This window comes from Monomorium pharaonis, chromosome 9, assembly GCF_013373865.1.
Source record: "Monomorium pharaonis isolate MP-MQ-018 chromosome 9, ASM1337386v2, whole genome shotgun sequence".
Classification (NCBI taxonomy): Eukaryota; Metazoa; Arthropoda; class Insecta; order Hymenoptera; family Formicidae; genus Monomorium; species Monomorium pharaonis.
The window spans coordinates 8221703-8245848 of record NC_050475.1 but is presented as its reverse complement, the minus strand read 5'-3'; the positions used below and the strand labels follow the sequence as shown (position 1 = coordinate 8245848).

General features: G+C 32.6%; 2 protein-coding genes and 1 long non-coding RNA gene across 3 annotated transcripts in view; 1 reads left to right on the top strand and 2 right to left on the bottom strand.

The window, feature by feature from the left end:
• Positions 1–778: 778 nt before the first annotated feature.
• On the bottom strand, positions 779–6601 carry LOC105831859 (hyaluronidase). Its single transcript, XM_012672298.3, has 5 exons — positions 3318–6601; positions 2392–2603; positions 1780–2206; positions 1153–1357; positions 779–1074 (listed from the first exon to the last, which is right to left on the bottom strand). The coding sequence occupies exons 1-5, from the start codon at positions 3380–3382 to the stop codon at positions 910–912; spliced, it is 1074 nt and encodes a 357-aa protein (XP_012527752.2). The 5' UTR covers positions 3383–6601; the 3' UTR covers positions 779–909.
• A 1477-nt stretch (positions 6602–8078) lies between these two features.
• LOC105831858 (glycylpeptide N-tetradecanoyltransferase 1) lies at positions 8079–12843 on the bottom strand. Its single transcript, XM_012672297.3, has 7 exons — positions 12688–12843; positions 10415–10647; positions 9993–10320; positions 9753–9923; positions 9265–9445; positions 8924–9187; positions 8079–8843 (listed from the first exon to the last, which is right to left on the bottom strand). Exons 1-7 carry the CDS (start codon positions 12762–12764, stop codon positions 8685–8687), a joined length of 1413 nt encoding a protein of 470 aa, XP_012527751.1. The 5' UTR covers positions 12765–12843; the 3' UTR covers positions 8079–8684.
• Positions 12844–21435: 8592 nt separating this feature from the next.
• LOC118647437 overlaps positions 21436–24146 on the top strand; it is a 42012-nt gene continuing 39301 nt past the window's right edge. Inside the window, exon 1 of the long non-coding RNA XR_004964712.1 lies at positions 21436–22509. This is a non-coding gene — a long non-coding RNA (uncharacterized LOC118647437). The remainder of the gene's footprint in view (positions 22510–24146) is intronic.

The following is a 24146-nucleotide window of genomic DNA, read 5'->3' as shown; positions in this document are numbered from 1 at the left end:
TCTCTCCTTCAGCTCCTCCTTCTACTCGCGGTACGCGTTCGGTTCCCGTTCCGCGCCGCGTTCCCGTTCCGTCCTCCCTCTTCGTCGATCTCGCGCCTCGGCATCGACGTTCTCCGCAGGTGCGACAGAGCGGAGAGAAAGGACGACGACGGGGCCAGAGCAGCGAGGCGAACGCCGAGGAGGGGAAGAGATCAACCGTGAGCGAGGGAAAGAGATCTCTCGGCTACCACCTCTCTACAAAACGCGTCGCACGTACCGTAAAAAGCATATCGCCCGAGGCGTTACATCGCGAACCAGTAAAACTTGTCGTGCGTACGCCGGGCATCGCGCGCTCATCGATCGACGTAGCCGTGAGAGAGAAAGAGAGGAAGACCGGAGCCGCGCTGCGTGCGACTGCCGGTCGCGGGGCGACGCGACGACGCGCGACGCGACGCGCGGCACGAAGGTGAGATGAAGAGGAGGATTCAAGGATGGCGAGCCGGACGCCGCGCCGTGACGCGCGCCTCCGTCGTCGTTAACGAGATCACTAGGACTGCCGCGCTGGTCCACGGCTGATTTCGGAGCCGGACAGGCTCTGGGGCTCTCCCCCCTCCCCCTCTCCCTCTCCCTCTCCACCCTCTCAGTCACACTTGATTTTTTTAGCCCTCGGTTCTCCCGATGTCCCATCCCCACGGCTCCTCCTCGAAGTTTACAATATTTCAGCGTTCTACCACTTATTTACATTCTATCGCTTATTTAAAATTACAAATGTGTCATATCTAGCCAGGTACGCACAAGGTTCCTACAAATCTGTCTATTTAAATAGTACTAGAAACTAAATCGCTAGAAATTAAATTAACGATCGAGTAAACAAAAAGAATTTCTGTTTGTACTGGAGACAGTGCCAGGCTCTACTTCCAAGCTTTGCGCTTAGAGCCCTTTGATCCGCTTTATCGCCGGTCCCAGAGTCTCTCTCACGTATCGCTGCAGGTCTTTGCACTTCTGTTCCGTGTTCGTGTCTTCGGAACTACCCCAGATGATCAGACCGTCGGCGCCGAGGCTGGCGATCATGCTGAACGCGTTCTCCGTGTCTTTCTGCACGCAGATAAATCCTCGGGATAGATAACCGACGTCGCGGTTAACATAACGAGAGAAGCTCGAGAGCTAACTCACCTTGCTCAGGAAATTATTCCTACGATCCTGATACTTGAACCAGTAATAGGGAAGAACTTGTTGCTTCTGCGGACTTTTCTTTGCCACACGTAACGCCTCCGAAACTCTGCCTTTTACAAAGCCCACCCGATCCTCTTCCCTTATCTCCTGCCTCAAGTAGACGGAAGGCAAGTGCGTGTCCTCGAGCGTGAAGAGCCAAGACATTCTAAAATTAACGCCCGCGATTAACGACGTTATAACGGACGCTCGGTCGCTCCTTTATCGCGCTGCGCGCGATTAGATAACGCACCGGTAACAAAACTGCAAGTTGCTTTTTTACACTCTACTGTCCTCGACATTGACCTATTTTGATATAAACATCATACATCTTAATACGCGATCCATAATCGTCCTGTATCCGGGGTGATGTCATTAACGTTAAACAGCTCGTGAATTAAACATCATGCTCATAAATTCTTTCACCCCACGGTGAACCGATAACGCGACCCTGATGTCAAAGCCGCGAGATCATCTCGAGATTAATATGTTCCGTGTAATGACGCATTTGCGCTAATATATGCTATTAAATTATACGCGTGCTGTCAGATGCGTTGGATTATTGATCCTCGACAAACTCGTATCACTCACCCATCATTCTCTGCCATAGTTTGACGATTGCAATGTGCGGTGGGCTGGCCAGGGGTCTGATTGAAGCAATGCGGATAGCCGTAGTAACCCCATGTGGCCTTAGGCCGAAGCTTCTTTGCCATCTTCAGAGTCTCCTCCATGAACACTCTGCCGTATTTTTCGAAGCGACGTTTTGCCTCCTTCTTGGCGGCTTCGTCGCTCCAATTGGGATGTCTCTCACGTTCCAGTTTTATGGATAGGGTTTTGTAGGGCTCGAGAGAGGCCCAATTTTGTCGAAAGATCGGCCGCCAGCTCTCAAAGTCTATCACGGCAATGCCGCTAAATGACCCGTCAGGGATTTGCTTGATCAAGTGCTTCTGAAACATCTCGAGATGCTTCTTCAGATCACCCTCTTGAGGAACACCGCCGTTTCTTTTTGTCACGATTCCTAAAAATACAAAGGCTAATCAAACCAAAAATCAAAACGACGTAAAAATGTCAGAAAGAAAAAGTCGAAGAATATTTAAAAAGTATCCGATTAGAATTATTAACGGATATCTAAAAACAAATAGTAAAATTATTTTTATAGATACCTTTGAACAATTTTAGTGATAAAATGCATTTTTATCTTACCATTTTTATTGGTTAACAATGCTGGAAACATTCCAGGATCATAAAGAATCGCAATCTCTTCACCGCGAAATTTATCCATAGTATTTTGACGAATTCCAAAATCCTGGAGATTCTTAAATATCACGCCGTACTGCTCGCACATGAAACTGGGCACGTTCCAATAAACATCGAATTGCTGCGGGTTGCCTGCCTTGGGGGTCGTTGTACGAAAGCTGGACAGAAACACGAAGTGACTCGTAAGCGTGTGGACAATGACACCCATTAGATAAGATATTTTCGGTCTACCGGATCCTCTCAGACGCCTCGCGTTTACAGGATCTCGAGGATTAGATTAATAACTTTCATATTAATAATTATTTAGTGTAGGAAATGCAGCAAAAAATGCAATAAATTAAAAAATTTATATAATTTATTTGCAAAAATGCAATTAATTTAATAGAAAGTTTAATAAAATCGTGAGATATTTAACCATACTGTTTTGTTCGAATTCTCCATTCGAACTTATCATATCATTTAGGGATTAATACAATCAACAAGCTTTAAAAATTTTTTAATATTTCATAAAAAAGAAATCTTATATTGGCAGATGAAATCATTAAATGTCAAAGAAAAAAGTTTTTAAATAAAATATTAATAAAAAATAAAATGTGTGTGTGTGTGTGTGTGTGTGTGTGTGTGTGTGTGTGTGTGTGTGTTTTGGATCGAAGAGACCCGAAAAGAACAGCAGGATTAAAAAATGTCTTTAAGATGTCAAAGAAGGATGACAAATTGCTTGAAAATCGATAAAACTAAAGTACACTCAATTATATATGACGGATATGTAAGAAGGTCGACGAATTTATTATCTAGAAATAAACAAAAGCTAAACGGTTTCCGTGTGTAAAATGAATTTTGCAGAGGGGTATTATGTTTTTCAAATCAGATACCCGAAAAAAGTGGCAGCCGCGACGGACGCGAAGGTAAAGATCGAAGAATATTGGACTGGTAGCATTGTGGTGGTCTGGTCCGCGTTTGGATGACGGAGTTTCGCAGCAGAGTACTATAGACTTCGATGGTAACGAGCCTCTCTCGCTGGTTAATTGCAAACTGACGTTCGCACGTCTCTGGAGTCTTGCGGTACCGAGGCGCCACTAATTAATCAATTGGCAAAGTGGTGCCAAACAATGAAGGTCTGCGCGAGAATAGGGACCGTCCCACAGTGATCAGACGTTTACGTTGTTAGTACACTAAGTGTGCGACTGAATTCCGCTCGATTTCAGGCCAGTATTTATTCCGCATCGTGTGTCTCGTGTCTCTTCCCCACCTACTCCTACTCGTACACGCCTTGTAGTGTTATCTGGCTCTGGGTATTGTTCGATGATTCGACGTTTCCGCTTTTTTGCACATATATCCCTCCCTCTCATTCTTTTTCCCTTGCATATTTATTATACTGCAAGTACGAAAGACGCGTGAGCGCCCGCGAGTGACTATTGCGCGCGATTAGCATCTATCGACATTACCATTAACACGTTCCGAGATCAATACGGACGTGTCTGGTTAGGAGCTTCCTGGATGATGAAACCCGATGTGCACATTCTCTCGCGAAAAAAACATGCTCCGTCTCTTTCTCTCTTTCCACGACGAAAAACTTTACACTTTAAAGCAATCAGAGTTAACAAGTAGTTAACAAGTCATCAAATCATAATCGGACGGTCACAAAAGGAATTTCTTGCAAGGAATTTGCAAGAAATATTTTGCTGTAAGAGCACTGGCGATGAAGAAAGGTATAATTGTAATAAATGATATGAATCGAGATATATTTTTGTATTCACTATCATCTGTATAAATATTTGATCTACATATATATAAAAGTATCGTGATTATCTTTATCATTACCAGAAATAATTTATATGAAATTTTAATATAGGAACGACTTTCTTTACTTTAAGTTGTTCTTTTTTTTTAAGATTTACAGCATTAATTGAAAGATTAATAGGTAAAACTCTAATGCATAAAAATATTCCTTAGATTAACAAGTGACTTTCAATTGATAAATATCTATACGAAACGTTATTGTACTTAAATAGTATAATATTATTTAATTTGTAGATATTATTTAAGCAACACACCCACCATAAAAAAGTATCGATAAAATATAACAATTTCGTTAGATTACGTATATTATTATTGGCTTCCTCATAAGAAAACCACGTCACGTTTGCAGATATTACAGCAAGCCCCCATTTATTGTATCCCTGACTCCGTTTTTCTGGTGTTGTTTAGCCCCGTTGCATTAACTAAGGGAACCATTTGTATTAGTTATAGTTTCACTCGGAATTTGAATATATTTAGATTAGCAAATTTTACGCTGCTAGAAAACACAGTTGTAAACAAGTGATAGTTATACTACAGCCCGTATCGTTAGCGGTATCGTTCGATCGACCATTTGTGTAATATGTTCGTCCAAGGTGGAACGGCATCCGTGTCCTCCTCCTGTCTGCTCTGCGTCATTGATCGATCTTTCTACATACCCGATAGGTTTACAAACTTATCGAAGGTCCGTCGTCACTCGGACGTCGCCTCCCTATCTAAAACCGAAATGTAAATTTTAACCGCTTAATCGCTACGGGTACATCACCAGGTTTTCTCTCTTATCTTCGCAAAGACCTTGCGCGTGCCAGCCTGTAACGGGATGGTATACTCGCGATGCTCACGATAATGATAAAAAAAAATACTATTCTGATCTTTGTACCTTGAGACACATAAAATACAAAAGTTATTTTTTATTAACTCTTTTGTATTACAAAAAATAAAAACAAAAACGGAGAATTTATATAGTTAGAAAACGTAATTATTCTGTAAATCCGTACAAACTTCGCGAGATAAAATTTGATCCTTTCATCGGGATTGCACTTCGTAATTTTTTGAAAGGACAATTATATATACTACGGAAATGCTTGCAATTTTTTGACATCTTATCAAAATTTAAATATTTAAAAAGTCATTATAAAATTTATGCAAATTAAAAACATTGTAATTAATATTTCTTATCTCAGATCTTTTATCTGTAAACTTTTTAGTTTTAAAGTAAAAAAAAAATTTATAAGAAATAAAGTTTCTACATAAGGAGTTCTTTAACTCTAATCCTACACACTATTAAATAATTCGGTATTCTACACAGAGGGTGTAATACATTCCATCCTTTTTAAGTGGTTATTATTTGTATATTATCAAACATTTTTGGTCAAAACATTTTTTTAACATCATTTAAACTTCTAAAATTAATGTCCAAAAGTTATTTTGAGGCAATTTAAATTACAATACAGTGAAACAATTCATGAATCTAAGCAAAAAACCAAGTCTGAAACTAAAGCCAAAAATCGGTAGGGTTTATTCTACCTTACAGTGTAGGATTAAGATTAAAAAAGAACATTTTTAAAGCTTAGAAAGCTTATTTCAGAATTATTTTTTTGTTCATTCTTGTGTTTGATAATGCTTCATCAAACTACGCCCTAATAGGAAAATACATTGGCAGTATATTGGCTAATATTGGTTATATTGGGAATGCATTGGCCAATATTTTTCCAATATTTCCCAATGTAACGCCAATATTGTTTATAAAATATTGGCTCCAAATTAAAATGCAATTAATGTCCAATATGAAAAATCGATTGATTCAATATTGGCCCAATGCTGAACCAATATTGAACCAATATTTTTGCTTAGACAAATTGGCTAAATAAGATGAAGGGTCCACTTTACAATATTGGACCAATATTGGAAATATTGTCTTTATACTACTTTCCAATATTGCCCCAATGTTTTTTGCTACTAGGGACAATGCTTCGAAGTAAAATATAATAATAATAAAGTTATGCTTCAGAGTAAAATATTATAGCATTATAATAAGTAAATTGTAATAATATAAAAATATCAGTTTGCAATTTTATATAATTTAAGAACACACACACATACACACACACACACACAATATATCATAGAGCAAAACTAAGACAAATTTTGAATAATCTATCTTTCTTCTTTATAATTATAATTTTTTTTGAAAGCTTTTGTATTTTTGTTTTGCCAAAATATTTAACTTCAGAAATGAAAAGTAACCCAATACTTGTCATTAATTCAAAGCCATCAAAGTTAAGGCCATCATACGTATATATACAATTAGTCGTAATCGTAAGGCCGTAAGAATTAACCAATCACCAATCATTGAACATTCCAGGGCCCCTATTCTTGAATTCATTCGCAAGAAAACGTATGCGCAAATACCCGCTCTAACAGAAAAGTTGCAAGTTTATTGGTTGAAAGCCATACGATAGCCAATAAATTTTTAACTTTTCTGTAAGAACAGAATTTGCGAATACGTTTCTCTTGCGAATGAATTCAAGAATAGGGGCCCAGATCGTAAGATTGCAATTTTGATTGTAATAGATCGATCTGCATAAGGTCTTGTCTACAATAAGAGTTTACAATAAAAAGATTTAAGCTTTAAGTTATAAGAAACTGATCAATCACAGTCGATTTTTATAAGAATACTCAATTGTGATCGATTAATTTCTTACGGCTTAAAGCTTTATTGTAGACAAGGCCTAAGGCCTTACGATTAAAACTACAACTTTTTTACGTGTGATGTACCTTAACAGTAGCTTTTCTCCAGTAACTTTGTTCCCCTTTTGCCATTTATAACTGTGAAATTAACTTAATTATATCTTTCATAATTAATAATTAATTTAATAATTATTTTTATAGTTACTTTATAAGTTTTATTCAACATTTGGTCTTCAAATTCTGCAAATTAAGTGATAAATTATTTTTGAGAATAGTTACCATATAAACATTAAAGTTAGACCATAAAACAAGTTCTGGAATTATTTATGATTTTATCACAAAGTTTTAATTTCTTGAGATTTTTTTAATTAAAAAAATATTAATCCCAAAATTTTTATTCATATATATATTCCAAGCATAAATAATTTATTATTAATTATTTACATTCAGTTATATTAATATATTTTGATTTTGTTTTTCAAATAATTGTAACTCATTATATGTAAAATAATACAACACATAATTGAGTGTTTAGAATATATAAAATAATTTAATAATAATTGACATGTAAAATTCTTATATTTAAAATAACAATCCATAATTACAAAAAATTAACACAAATGAGTCGTTACTTTTTAAGTAATTATAACTGTGATGTATTTTATTTCAGTGTTAGTAACTTGTAACTTTTAAGAGAGATTGTAATTGTGTAATTACTTTTATAAAGTAACTTTTTCAATTCTATTTAAAACAAGCAAATTTAAGGAAATATTTATTAATTTCACTAGTTAACTAGTAAATTTGTTCACTTTCACAAAAGTGTAATACACTACCCTCACTGATTTCTTTACATGTTTCGCATATCTAATTGGAGCTAGAAAACAAATCCTAAGTTATGTAACTCCCCGTTCAGTCGTTATATAGGTTGTTAATAATTAACACTGTGAAAAGAAAGAGAAAAAAAGAGGGAAGGAGAAAGAGGGGAGCGCGCGCACGCGAGAGAGAGAGAGAGAGAGAGAGAGAGAGAGAGAGAGAGAGAGAGAGAGAGAGAGAGAGAGAGAGAGAGAGAATAACTTATTTATTCATATAGTTACGAATGCATGAAATTAATGGGGACGAGATAAAAATTAGAAAGTAAAAAGCAATTACTTTCAATAAATGATTTTTTATTTTTAACTCGCCTGTCACTCACATTTCGACATATCTAATTAGCTGAGAAGGTGTAAAGAAAAAACGGAGTTTAAAGAGTTATCTGGCATCTAAAGACTTACATGATTAAAAATCGAAAATTCTCAGATAATTACAGGATGGCTTCCCATATAATTGCTATTAATTGCATGTTTATCTACATTTGAATTATGCAAATACGTATATACACGTGCGCTGTACAATGCACAATTTTCATAATAGTTTAATCCCGATTGTATATAATTCAATCTAGAATTCAAAGACGCGTCAACAAAATGATGAAAACAAGAACAATTTTTCGAGGGATTTAGTTGTCCATTTGATCGCCGATCCTACAGGAAAATTCAGATTCCTTTCGATCGCCACAAACATTTACATACTTCTATTGGTAGGAAAGATTAAGGTTACCCTCATCCTCATCTAATAACAGCGTTTTTATCGCATTGTATATCCCTTGTTCATTCATACTTAATCGCTATTTTTTAAGCTTTCGCGAGATCACACATGCGAAAAGATGTCTTTCCTTTTTCTTTCTCTAAACAGCGATTTTCTGGGCTAAAAGTCTACTGGAGCACAAGACCGATCTTGCCAGGTGTCATACTGGGACAACGCCAATTATATAGATAGTACTGAAGATTGCCATCACCAATTCCGAATTTGAGAGGTTCTAGAAATTCCTTGTTATCCATGAGGTCGAGTGCATTAAACACATCAAAACCCAACTGCAAATAAAAGACCATGTATTACATTTTTATTTAAGATTCTTATTTAAGGGTCTCTGGCAGAAATACAAAAAACTTACGTCACGCGCTGATATTAAGGCATCCATCATTAGTTCGAGCCATGGCGTTGTGGTAGACACATTGTAGAAACTATACGCGGCCTTGAGGGTCTTGTGTGTCTGATGATGCATAATGGAGCTTGGTAATGTATAATAACTCACCATATCGGTGATTTTCCCCTCCTTCTCTACAACAAAGCTGTTAATAATGCCAGTCTGCGGCAAAAACCAGTGTTCAAACTCTTCGACTGAGAATACTGGAGCAAGATCAAACTTCTCCAAATACTGCAAGATAAATATGAATATTAATAATGGATATTACGACGATCACATGTGTCGAACAATTCTAGCTTTATACGTACTTCCGTTAATATTTTATGCGCTTGTGGTATATCCGTGTAAACCAATTTTCTGAAACCTGGTACTTTTGTACTCTCTGGCAGTTTGTATAGCTTTAAAGTCCTCTGCATCGTCATGTTGCGAGTGAGATGTGAGAATTTAATGTCAATTAACTTCTTTGGATTTAACGATCGATGCCAGTACCTAATACATACATGTTGATCAATTTATAATTAATCGAGTAAAAAAAAATTGAGATTTTATTTAGAACTTTGTATCAGTTAATAAAGAATAAGTAAAAAATTAGTCAACAAACAATTAAAAACATTATAATTACAATTTAATTTTCTTAAATAAAATGTAATATTTCAATCCAGTATGTATAAAAAAAATTTGATCTAAAATATCAATTAATGTCAAATTTATTATCTTAAAAGCTTATTATTTTTATACTCTTTGAAGTTATTTACTTGATTGTTTAGCGACTGGTATAATTCTTTTTCATACGAACCTGCATGTTGCAATAGGTTTTGGTAAAACGACTCCGGCAGTGTACACAGCTTGAAAGATGCTTTTCAGATTTACTCTCCTCGTAATTTCGCGTATCAATACTGGTGCTACTCTCTTTGATCTTAACTTCTTGTGCACACATAGAAAATTGATTTCTACCATTTTCTGAGTACTGAAAACATTTAAAACATTAATCAAACATTGCGAAATAAGGAAATTATTTAAGTACACTGAGACTTACTGATTGTAGACGCGTAAGGTAGCTGGGATAGCGGAAATAAAACCGACTAGACGTCCGCTCTTGCTTACTCGTACACCACAATGCCATTCCTTGCACCAACCAGGAGGCTGTAGTGCCCATTTCAAAAAGTTGGGAGGATAATCAAATCTGAACATTGCGTCATCGTCCTCGACATAATTCTCTGAGAGTAATGTGTACAATTCTGACAAAACCAAAGGATCATCCAAATTCAATGTGTCCCATTGAAAATCGGCAGGAAGCGAATAGGGCTCTGCCCTAATAGATGTCTTATCGGGCTCAATTGGCTCATTGCGTACAATTTTTTCATCTGTAAAATTAATATAAGTTTAAAATCTGTAAAATCAACACAAGTTTAAAAAAATTAATAACATAAAATTCTCTTTTGTGATTTGATAGCTTACCCATTTTTGGTACGGGTTGCGTACTCCAAAATTGATAAGGCTTTTGCAATGCTTCCTCCTGAGTTTTGGCAGGTTTTTGTTGTATATTAAATACTTCCATTGCCATTTGGATATCCTTTATAGAGATATTGCACGCGCTAGACATCTCTTTCTCCTCCTTATTATTGTTATGATTTTCACTAGCTGCTTGTGCCGCCTCTTTCTTTTTCTTCCGAGCTTCTCTCTTCTTCGAACTAAAATAACAAGTTTTTTTTAACGTAATGCAAGTAACTTCCCATGCTAAACATATTCAATTAATACGTTAATTATTAATTATATTCAAGTTTCACTTATATTCATATTTAATTATATTCAAGATTCAATTATGTTATTTGTAAACGTAAATACAAAAATGTAAAATTTACATAATAATGAATAAAAATATATTTTAAAAGACATAAAATTTAAAATAACAAGAAAATATAGGCCAATATATAAAAACAACTATTAAGAATAAGTTTTAATGTATTATTGATAATTAAATACACACACACACACACACACACACACACACACACACACACACACACACACACACACACACACACACACACACACACACACACACACACACACACACACACACACACACACACACACACACACACACACACATATACACATACATATATCTCTCTATCTCAGGTCCAATGTTATATTTTAGAGAAATAGCTTTTGACTGGCCAAATATTATCTGCTTAATCAAATATTGTTTATTTGTGTTCAAATGCTATTTTCCTAGACAAATAGCATTAGTCTGAATGCTTTTTAGGAAAATGGAAATGAATTTTATTTTATAAAGCAGAAATACAATCTGAAAAATTTTAAGTACTTCGATTTATAAAAATATTTTTTCTTTTCAAATTGTAGCAAAACTGAATATTTTTATTCTGTACCTTTTTTAGCTATAATTCCCAAAATTATGCTATTTGAACAAACAATGATGTAACAAATAGGTACTCTAAAGTTGAAATTATGAAATAAAAATAATCTATTACGGAATTTTAATAAAATAATTAACTAAAAACTAAAAATTTCAAATTTAAAGAAACACTATAAATGTTATTATTATGCATGTAAACTTGTAGAAACCAAATCATATATGAATCTAATCAAACCAGTTGCTAGTAAAAAGTAGATTGTTTTTACTGTTCTTAAACACTTTTTTTTTAAGTAACAAAAATTTTTTTCCAATAACATTATTATGAGCACTCAGTGATTCTATACTGGGTTTCTAGATCTGAAGAATCAATCAAAGCAAAAATCATATTAGAGAATCAATGAGCACTTGCTGATTTGTTCCATCTACTCGGAACGTACCTAATGTCTGCTTCGCTGAAAACTATCTGCCTAACAGCAGTTTAATCAAATAGCATTTAAACACAAAAAATCTAAGAAAGTCATTTGACCAGGCAGATAGTATTTGATAATCTAGTCAAAAGCTTTTTTTAAAATAATTATTTGCCTAGAACATATATAAAAAGACAAGAAATATTACCATAAGACTCATCCTTAATTAGTTTCATTTTCATATATCAATCTATAAGGTGTTATTATTATTTATTACATGCCTTAATATGTGTATTTTTAAACTGGTTGTTACGATAAATATTACCATTTTCGCAACAAATTCTTTGCAGTATTTGGAGGATAAAAGCAAATGTTATATTAAATTATTAATTAATACTGTAGTATTAATATTTTTGTTCAACTTAAATCTGTGTATTTCAGACTAAAAATTTACTCGGTGCGATATTTGAAGAAATGCAAAATCACGCAAAAAAATATTGGCAAACAAAGATTCAGCTACAATCGACTGAAATTCATTTTACGTGTAGAAGCAGCGATAATTAAAAAGCGCAAGACTACCAGCTCCCTGTTGTATTGATTAGGTATTTGTCGATAAAATAAATTACATCGTAATGACACAATTATTGCGAGCCAGTGACGAAAGCCTGCGGCGCGAAGTGAGGAGATCGCGCCGGAAATGCAAATCATGATCGACCCGATCGAGAAGGCTCCGCGACGTTCCACGGGGACTCGCAATCGGAAAATCGCCGAGGAAAAACGCCGCGAGGTATCACCGCAGCATAGACCATCCCGGTTTCCAGTATCAAAACGAATATATAGGTTAAGACGGGACGGCGAAGTGCGGGGCGAGTCCCGTCGCAATCGCGCCGCAAACGGAGGCCGCGATCCGCCGGCGCGAGAAGGCGCGTTCGCCCGCGGCGTACCTCTTGTTCCGCGCGTCCTTCTCATGGGCCTCATCCTTCTTGGTTTCGCGCTCCGCGGCCTGGCTCTTCTCCTCCATTTTAATATAGATTTTTGTCGCGCGTACTACAGTGACGACGCTGCTGCTGGAAAACGTAGCCAGATGGAGGGACCATTTCCGCGCACGCGTGATCACGCACGCATTAGCAGACGCGCCGCGGAGCGTCACGTCGCGCCATCTGTGCGATCGTACATGAAGTTTAGTTAGCTAACTGTAAGAATTATTCATGTGGTCGGCGAGCAAGAGGATTTGTCGCGCGCTCTCTTCTGCTCTTCGTCTCTCGTGTTTCTCTTGCAAGAAAAATCGAGTTAACGTCAAATTCTGCGCGTTTATTCTCAGAAGCATTTTGCACATAAGTTATGATTATTAGCGTACGTATCCAATCTCCTCTATTATTTATTCAACTAAAACGCATACAGTTCAGCGAATATGTCAGAGTTGAGTAATAATTAACTATAAATTAAAAAGTTAAATAATAAAATTAGAAGCTAGAGGTTAATGATTTAACTTAATAAATTAAGTTTAAAGTTTAATTAATTAAAATAAACCACACAAAGTTTAGAAACTGTAAAATTATTGTTTTTTATTTAAAAATGTTTTCTTTTTATACAAATAATATTTTTAACCTAAGAAAAAAGTTTTTATGTGTTTTAAAAATAAAACTTTATAATTTATCTCGAGGTCTCATATAATCTTAACGTGATGGTTTGTGTTGGTAATATAGCGTCCACTATATCACACGTCGGTTAGGTGTCAAAGTTTTTATCGTGCAAGTACAAATCGTCTACAAATGCGATGGCAATTTCTATCTTAAATTTACATTGTAATTCGTCGTGCTGTAATGCCAACGTTCTCGATGCCTGCAAGGCACATTAAGACGGACATATTTGTAATTACTTTTGCCGTTAAGTAAGTTTTAACAATAAATAATATTTTTTAAAATAATATAATATATTTTTAAATATATGTGTGTGCATTGAAATATTGGTCGCTCGAAACTAATTGCCATAGTGAATCACTACTAAAGGCCGAGTACAAAAGACCATTGCACGTACATTTTCCTAACCGTAAGAAATTGAGCAATACAATTAGTTAATTCGGTCGGTTACGGCTAATTTGAGCAATATGATTGGTCGAAATTTTATTTAAGATTAAGGAAATGTACGTGCAATGGCCTTAACCTTAACGCACATGCGCATTATATTACACGCGGGCTTCGTCACGGAGTCGTTTTGCGTTATTCACGATTTTTGCTCAGGAAAATGTGTTTTGCGTGCTAGCCGGCAACTTGGAAGTGTCGCGTACGACAGCGAAAGTGGTAATGTATATAATAGATCGAATAATCGCAATTGACCATGCTTCTATGCACAAACCTGTCGTCTGTTTTAAGCGCACGCGCGCGTTTGTGTGTGTGTGTTTGAAATTATATAGATATTAATATTTATATGTATAGAGTAATTCTCATAGCTTGACCAAAGGCTTCATCGCTTTCGCGAACTTAACTTTGACTAAATTGACAGGTTAGGTCCCGAACACAGATTTTTGCATAATGTATAACGCATAAAAGAATTAATCAATCAATCTTTATTTCTATTCTAGAGAGGGAAATAGACGATTGACTGATTCTCTTATGCGTTATGCATTATGCGTTATGCAAAAGTCTGTGCCCTAACCCATCAATTTGAGAGAACTCAAGATCAAGGAACAAAAAATAACAAGTAACAAAAAATATAATATGTAACACGGGCATAACGACCTTTTGTACTCGTGCTTAACACCCTTGTATTATTATAAATTATAATTATATATAACATAAGTGTTATTTATAATATTTATTTTCAACATATTAAAAAGATTCTATAAAAATTTCTATATGCATATATGTATATATATAAACAAATTTGATTAGCATATTTAATTTTTTAGTGACATCTGAATTTATTACATACACGGAGAAAATTTAATTTCAAAAATTATTATATACGATAGTAGCTGTCTAGAAGAATTTCAGAGAATTATATCACAAGTAGTGTAAATATTATTACAATTTGATGAAACACATAGTAAAAATTTTCATAATTTCTTCCTTGGTCTGTGCTTACTATTTACTATAGTAATTTTTATTATGAAATTTTTCCGTATATATTTATATGCTACTAACACATTGTCAAGCACATTGTATTGTATTTAACACAATTTGTTTCACAGTCTAAAAAAAAATTTATTTATCTATCTAAAGAATGCATACAATATTATCAAGCTTTAAAACTGTAATTATTAAAGAAATAATAAAATTAAAATTTAATGTGAAAATGTCAGAAATACTCCACATGAATAATTACGTTAAAAAAATTGAGTAATGTAAGTGGAGGTAATGTAAAATTAATTAAAAAGCGTTGTTGCATGGTGTATCGCATCATTTCGGCGATAAATGAAGTTTTCTTTCTCTTTTAAAAGTAAATCGCACTAACACTAAATTGTGAACGAAAATAAAAATAAATCACACAGTACATCTTATCTAAGGGACGCTTTTGGATAAAATGTTCTCTGGACGTCTTCTGAACGTCTCTTGAAACGTTGAATGTCTCTGTATTGTAAGAGAAGTATGAGGTATCGACAGTGTCAAGAAAAGCATTGAGGCTATTGAGCAGGGATCGTATTATATGTTATATATGAATATAATATATCGTTGTTAATGCAACATTTCCGTCAAGTATAAACTTCCATGTGATGATAGTATCAAGTATCAAGTATCGGGCAAAAATCATATTCGGTTAACTTAAATCAGAGTTGGTAGTCACTATTTATAAAAAAATTTTAAAGTTAAATAATAAAGCTAAAAGGTTAATGACTTTTTAACTAATATTAAATGAGTTAATTTTTAAGTATGAGTAATTATTTTTTAAAGCACATAAACTTTAACTTGTTATTTTTTTTTAATTAAATATGTATGTATGTAAAAGAAAAAAAATTGCAAAAAAAGAAAAGGTACTCCTAGATTAATTATTCTTGTATAAAAAAACACTAATTTTTTGTTATTTTATATAAATTTTACATTTAAAAATAAAATATTAAATTTATTTGATCCATATTGTAATTGTTTCATTATGTTGGGTAAGTCAATTTTTAAAACAATTATGATATTCTTTTTTAATAACAATAAATAATAATTTTTTGGAATGAACTTTTAATTTAATCTTAATGCAACTTTTAACTGATTTTTTTACTTTTACAACTTTTAACATAATTAAATTAATTTAATAAGTCATTAATTGAAACTTATTTTAATTTAAAAAAATATTAATATCCTCATACAGTATATTGATAATGCGTTGATAATGCGTCAAGAATTCAAATAATTTCCATGCGATCGTATTATTATGTGTTGAATTTCTATAAATTTATTATATGCATGAGTTAACCGAAATGTTTAACTTGCAGTGATTGCAATAATCTACCTTTGTCGCGATTACTGCTTAATTGTTTCGATTGGAAATGCGAAATAATTGTTGTTACTTTTATAAAATTACGTGCATCAGTTAATTGTGACATGTGCTAGTAATCGATAGCAGTAATATTACGTCGATTTAATATGTATATTATACATATATGCAGTTAATAACTGTAATTAGTGTGTGATCATTACGTTATAAAATTATATGTGCATAAATTAATCGAATTAGATATTTGTAATTGGTACCGTTTCTGATATTTTGTGTTGGCTAGGATATCATTGTTTGTTGTTTTGCAGATTAAAAGCATGAGAGATAAATAGATATAATTAGTAGTCATTATGTGTAGAAGATATAGTTGTAGTCATTATGTTACAAAATTTATGCATAAGTTAAGGAGAGTAGAAAGATTTGGACGAAAAGTTTTTTTCTTTCTCTCAACAAATTTTGATTCATTAATATAAGCAATATAGAAATATTTTAAATATAAAATATTTTGCGGGCTGTTTAGACATTAATAAAAAAACGTTAAAAAGTTATAAAAATTAAAGTATTTATTCAAATTTTGTATAATAATTCTTATTTTATTAATTTTATTCAAAATTCCTGGTAAGAGTGGAGAATTTTCTAATATAACAATTTTGAAATAAATTAATTTTATTTTATCTTTTAATATTACGTGATCACACATACAATTACAAAAAAGACACCTGAGTTTTAAACATTAAATTTAAAATTAAAAAATTAATCAAAGGATATATTCAACAGACATAGATCCACATTGCATGAATGGTTCACTATACGTATAGAATTCAAAAGGTAATTCAATACGCAATGCCTCTTTTTAATTATTATTTACCACGATTACCACTAATGTTTTTATAAACACTTGTGAATTACACTAGAATGGATGTGTATGCCATACTTATCGTCAATTGATTTTGTTTGACTAATTTTGTTTGATAATTAGTTGATACTTAAAAAAAATGATTAAAGAAACAATTTTTTTAGAAAAAGAGAAATAAATTTTAAATTAAAAAAAATAAAATTAAAAAAATTTTTCTATGTACATATATCAATAAAATAAAAGTCTATAATTTTTAAGAAAAAAGGATTTTCTGAAAATTACCCAGTTTTATCGGTAGTAAACATTATGTATTAAATATGAAGCTACTGCAGTCCATCGTATGGTGTAAATTGATGGTTTTGCAGGAATTAAGTACTTGAGAACGAACGAAGATGTTTTTTCGAGATTTATTTTTAAATTGAGGAATATTGAATTTTCTACAGAACTTATAGTCAACTATTATATAATGTTATTTATTTATATTTTAAAAGCAAAAAAACATTTACTTGGTTTTTTTATATTTTTGTTTTTATTTTATTTATAATTTTTATTGAACTTTTTTTTATTCTAGTTTATTGTATAGTAGAAAACTTTTGAAACATAATATCGGTTTAGTTTAATATGTTCACTCAACTTCACTCGCAAGCAAAATCACCCGTAATTTTTGTAGAACAATGATTTATATCACGTGATAAATCATGTTGCAATAACTTTATATTTTAATATTTCATAATTTTGAAAATAGTTTTTTATTGTTAATATATAGAATAAATAATCTACACAAAAGGATTTCATATTTAATTCATTTTTATGCTTTTATTAAGGAAAACTATCGTAACTAGGCAAAAAGGATAACAAGAACGCGATGAGATAAAAGGGAACCTTGTAAAAAATTGACCAAAAAAATGATCAAATACGTTGTTTTTAACTTTTTATTTTCATTGTCGTGCTCTTAAGAGTTTGAAGTCTCGACACGATTTACATCTAACAAAATTTTAAAATTACAACTTCTCTTAATATTTTACAGATTCTTCATAATTTTGGATTAATTGATTTATAATGGAATATTGATGTTGTTTTCCAAATATATTTCTCACTATTTTTATTTTGCTTTGTGTGAAAGAAATTTTAACAATTTGAAATTAATTAAAAATTATTTAAGATCAACTCTTTTACAAAAAAACACTTATTTAATCTTTTAATAATTTCTATTAAATAAAAATAATATCAAAAAAATATTAATTCTAAAATATCGAATAATATATTAAATTTGTTAGAGTGACAATTAATATAATAATGTAATTAAAATAATTATTTTTATTTATGTACAATCGATTACTAAAAGGTTACAACTTTGTTTTTATGAATTTTGAACTTGTTTACCGAGCGGTTGATTCTTATTTATGAATCTAACCAATTATAACCGCTCGACAAGCAGTGCTGCATTTTGAAACTTATTAAAATAAAAGTGTTGCAACCTTTTAATAACCAACTGTAAATTATTAATATACATGCAAATAATATTCTATATTTTTTATGATTGCGCGCGCGCGCGCGCGCGCATGCACACACACACACACACACACACAAATTATTTATGAATTCTTAAAATAATTATGAAACTATATTTATTTTATTATCATTTTTTCAAAAATTAAGAAGTTCAAAAATAAAATTTTGTTTAGGAGGACACATGAAAAACTTACAGCTTTAACAAATAAAATTTTATTTAAATTTTATCATTTTTATCTCACTTAATCCAGGTACGCAACTATAACAACGATATTCTGTAAATGCAATTGTCATTCTGTTTTTGTAAATTAAAAGTACAAAATAGTTGTGATTAAATTTTTTTTTTAATCAAATGTATTTATCAAATTATACGATAAATAGTTCAATATATCGAGCCAAGACAAACCTAATACATTATAATTTATTAAATAACCATTATATAATTATAAATTATAATGTATTAGGATAATTTGTCTTGGCTCGATATATTAACCTATTTATCGTATTATTTTTGCTTATTATTAACGAGCCCTTTATATTTGTTTGTACTGTTGTTATCAAATTATGTATGCATGAATTAACCTTGGATTGCTATTTATATTTTTCCACATTATTTTGAGTAAATATTATTTACAAAATTATAAGGAATTTTGTAAAACTTTTTATTTTAGATTATAAGATTGAAATAACTAATTTATAGTTTACTATACTATATTATTATTATACTCACTGTACAACAATAAATAATGCATAAAAATTTTATTTTGATCTTGTTTTAATCTATTAAAATTTTAATGTTTTTGTTATTAATATTTTAGTAACAAGAAATGTACTAAAGTTAAATTAGCATTTGGGTGAAAATTCACCCGTAGTTCACAGTAACACTCCAGGATTAATCAAGGTACAAGGCAGTAATTAACAATGATCGCAATTTTCTGTGTTCTGTGTTAGCTACAGCTAGAGTTTATTGTTGTACAGTTATTCTGAAGAATAAAAGTACATAAAAACAGAGGTAATTAATATTACACAGTTATGAACTATTTAAAAAATCATGTGTACATGAGTTGATGAGATATGTAATAGTAATTAACTCTCCGTGGTCACAGTGAGGTGTACAGCACCCCGAGCAATTTTCGATCCTGATTTAGGCGTCCCAAAATTCTAGATTCAATGCTAAATTTGACTATTATATTTGCTTATTCTCATTATTTTAATTATCAGGACATATTTTTAAACTCTTTAATAATGTATTAATACCAGTCAAAAGTTTAAAAATGCAAAATGGTTGTAATAAAACCCTAAAAATGTCAGTGGGATATGACATACTCTCCCTATGGTGATCAATTTGTTACAAATCCGAAGTGTAACCACGGAAGGTTACTAGCAATATTCTTTAACACATATGTTGGCCACGATCACTATGTATTTCTTGTAGCTCAATAGTGCAAAGTATAATTAATATTACTATCATTATTTCTATAATATTACATACATGAATTAATTAAAAGTCACAGTAGTAGTTTTAATATTATATAGTATTAATACATACACATTTTATTATGTAGTCATTTAATTATCTCGTAATCGTATTTATGTAATAACATGCGTGAATTAACTGATAGAAACGCAATAGTAATTAGTAATCTTAATATTGCGCAGTGTTAATACACACATATTACATGTATAGTCAACAACTAATACTGCGGTCGTTATTGCGTCTATATGTGCACGAATTAATCGAAATACGCGGTAATAATTGACAGCCATCACAATATTCTCTACTAATCACGATCACTAATAGTTCTATTCAAAAGTACGAAAAAGTTTAGAGTTGTAATTGTAGGTAAAATAAATTGCAGAATTGTTATAAGAGAATAAATCAAATTAAATATTTGATAGTAATACTATACAGTTAACACTATATAGTAACGCTCAATGTGCGTTTATTGTGTTCTTACATATTTCTTATATGTTTCTTAAACAAAGGATAAAAATAAAACTAAAAACATAAATATATAGGATGTATTTTATTAGAAGATAGTTATAGTAGTTGCCATAATGCTGTTTCATATTTTGCAGAAATTAATATTTTTGCAATATAATTCAAAAGGACATCTGAGAAATTTGATTTCAAAATTGACACAGTAGGCCGAGTGGTCTGAATTTACAGCCTTGTGAATTCAGACGTAGCTCCGAAGCAGTCCATTAATTGATATTCCATTTTTTTTAATAGCTACGATCCGTATTCAGAATGCACTTTTAAAGATATTAATGCGCTTTTTGTTTTTTTTTTTTTTTTGGTTTTGTCATTTTATCCGTGTTTTCTGTCTAATAAATGATAAAACGATAAAAAAGTGCGCTAACATCTCTTTATAAACGAGTTCTAAATAAAGACTTCTGTTTATAGAACATTAAGTTTCTTCTATATCTTTTTTTTTAAGAAAAAAAAATAACGAAAAAATATATAACAGGCATTTTAACTGTTATAAGTAGATATTACTTTGTGCCGAATATTTCAAGTCCACATATCCGACAGAATAAAAGAGTTAATGTTATTGTTTGTCAATTTATACTTACCTTGATGTTATTCTGCAGGCTTTAGCTACTAACATGCAGGGAAGCTTTTTTCGGATTGTCAACTCGAATACGTATTCGAATATAACAGGTTATACAGCGCAATATTGAAGCTTAAGGTTATCATAGGTGAGATTCTACACCAGATTTACGGCTTATTCTTACGGGGAAGTATATCGATTTATGTTGCATAGCGATTTTATGTTTTAAATCGCACTATGAGGAAAATATGAAAGAAAAGAACATAAATGAAAAAATTTTAGGAAGTTATAAACATGTAAAATGTATTGTTATCAATAATCATTATTTTTTAAGTATACAATAAAAACTCATACAAATTTTATTCTTGTTTTTAACAAATGTTTTCAGCAAATTTTATACAGAAAAAAGCCATAAATAAACTATGGATTTTTATTTCTTTAATTAGCAATCTGTTTTTATGAATATTAATGCAGTACAATGTTCAATTTTCGAGAAATAAGAGGATGCTTTAGAAAATCTATGTCAGTATTGGCATTTATCTCACGCGATTTTGTGTTGCTAAATTCCTTTGCATCGTTCGCGTTTTCTGCATGATATAAAAGTATTTTATGTGCAAATTAGTATTTTGAGTGTAATGCATTGATTAGCGCGTTGTTTTCACACAATTCACGCCACGCGAGGCACGCCAGGTAGTAGTGAATGGGTAAACAGCTGACCCGCTATAGGGAATCAATTAAGTTGAGTAACACTAATTAATTATAACACAAGTTGCTACGCGACATTCAGGTAAATTTGAGAAATTCAGTCAAAATTGAACCGTTCAGCATTATTAGTCGAAAATGAACAACGGTGTAATAACGAGCGACTGTCATGGCGTGCTAATTGGCGCGCGCATAATTAACCGCATTTTCTCGGTCACGTAATGGTGTATAGTTCACTTTCAGTTTATATCGAGGTCAGCGATATCAATGGGAGTAATGTTTAAATTAATGTCTGTTTACATATTATGTCGGAACTTTTTTAAAACAATATATAACAATTAATTTTATACGTATATAATTTTACATGTGTATTTATGCATAACTTATAAGTACTACAATAATAAAATGTTTTTATTATGTAAAAATTGTATATAAAATAAAATAAAAAAAATTTTGTGCGTGTTTGAATTAAAGAGAGATGTATCTATAATCTCCGAATAATTACGAATATGGAATATTGTTACAGGTCATCAAACTCGAACATATCGAAGATGATTCGCCGTATACGAAAGGGTTCATCGATGTGCGCGTTTGCAATTAAATGCGGTTTTCATTCTCGCATCCACGTGACTTGATGGACTTGAGGGTCGAACGAGCAGAAATTAACACTGATGGAACAGCTGATGGTGGGAGTCGTTGCGGTGGCTACGTTTTCGGTGAGTAAATTTATTCAATTTATTTTATTATTTGCGGACAGTTGGTATTGTTCGACGAAATTGCGATATTTCGCAACCCGGAATTTAATCCGCTTTTACAAAGCCGCAAAACCTGTAAATCAAAATTAATGGGATGAGTAAAATAAAAGTCTCTCACATTTATTTAAATTTACCCGAATGAATCGGGCGAATAAAGTAGATGGTGATGTATTAAAAGAGCGGGTAATTTAATCTTTGACAGAGACAATGAAAGGACGTGACAAGTATAATTTTCTTTATTTCATTACCAACAGTATTCTTACATGCCGAAACAATGTATAGTATCTATATCATAATATATTATTTAATTGTTAATAATCATAGCATTAAAGAGTTTGTAGTAGGCGAGTTTTGTAGACGTGTGAGTAATTTTTTTTTTTTTAATCGACAATTCGAATTCGCTTCTGGTGCATCACTTACAAACTGCAGTGCTACGAGTTTTATCGCAGCTTTGATATAATTTACGAAAGTTTCGGCGCATTTCAAATTTTAACGGATACTTCGATCAATTATCCCCTTAATTGCAATAAACATTCCAGGTTTGATATGTATAAACCTAGTCACATATGATATAAAGTAATTTTATCAAATTTTCCACTTTATTAAATTAAATGTATGCACGCCAAATATTTGATATGACGAGGGAAACCAGTTTAATTAACTTTTTTTCATATCTTGATCTATACTTTGTTATTATATTCTCTAAATTAATTATTTTTAATCACACAGTTTATTTAGCTTTTGATTTACGGAAAGAGAGAAAGAGAGAGAGAGAGAGAGAGAAGAGAGAGAGAGAGAGAGAGAGAGAGAGAGAGAGAGAGAGAGAGAGAGAGAGAGAGAGAGAGAGAGAGAGAGAGAGAAAGAATGAGCGTCAGGTAAGCGGGACATAGATGGTCGTGATAAACTACGTGTTCGTGATAAGTAGTCGACTTTATTGCGTAGTGTCTAGATTGTCGTTTAGCCGGAAACGAATTCGTATCTATCGATTTCCTTCGAGTCTCCTTTGACCTTCGTGTACTCTTTGTGCCTTAAGTTCCTTCTACTTCGAGGCATAGCGATACTACCGTTACTACGACGAGAAAACAATTCCTTTTGCCATCACGGGGGACCCCGATTAGTTCGGAGAGTCCCCGATTAATAACGTTTCGGACAGCACGGAACGGCGCCAAGTTTTTCGACCGCTCTCTTTCCACGGATCTCGCGTTCCTCCTGGATCTCCTCTGGAATTACTGCCAGACGATGCCTTACGAGCGCTTTATCCCCGAGCTCGAACCTCGTTTTCTCCGGCGCTCGTATTACGGCGCAGAACGCACGCGTGTCCAATCGACGTATACAACGTATGTCAAAATTTACGATTCCCATTAAAAATGTTAACGGCGACAGAGACGTCAAACGAGAGTACGAAAAATAGAGGGGTGGCGTTCTGTTTCCAAATAATTGGACGATAATCGGCTCGGCGGGCGCGAAAAATTGGAACACATGCGGAAGAGTTCTTGTACAATTTCACCAGGAAGAGAGAAAGAGAGAGAGAGAGAGAAAGAGAGAGAGAGAGAGTGAGAGAGAGAGAGCTTGGTCGGAATTAGACGGCGACGTCGCCG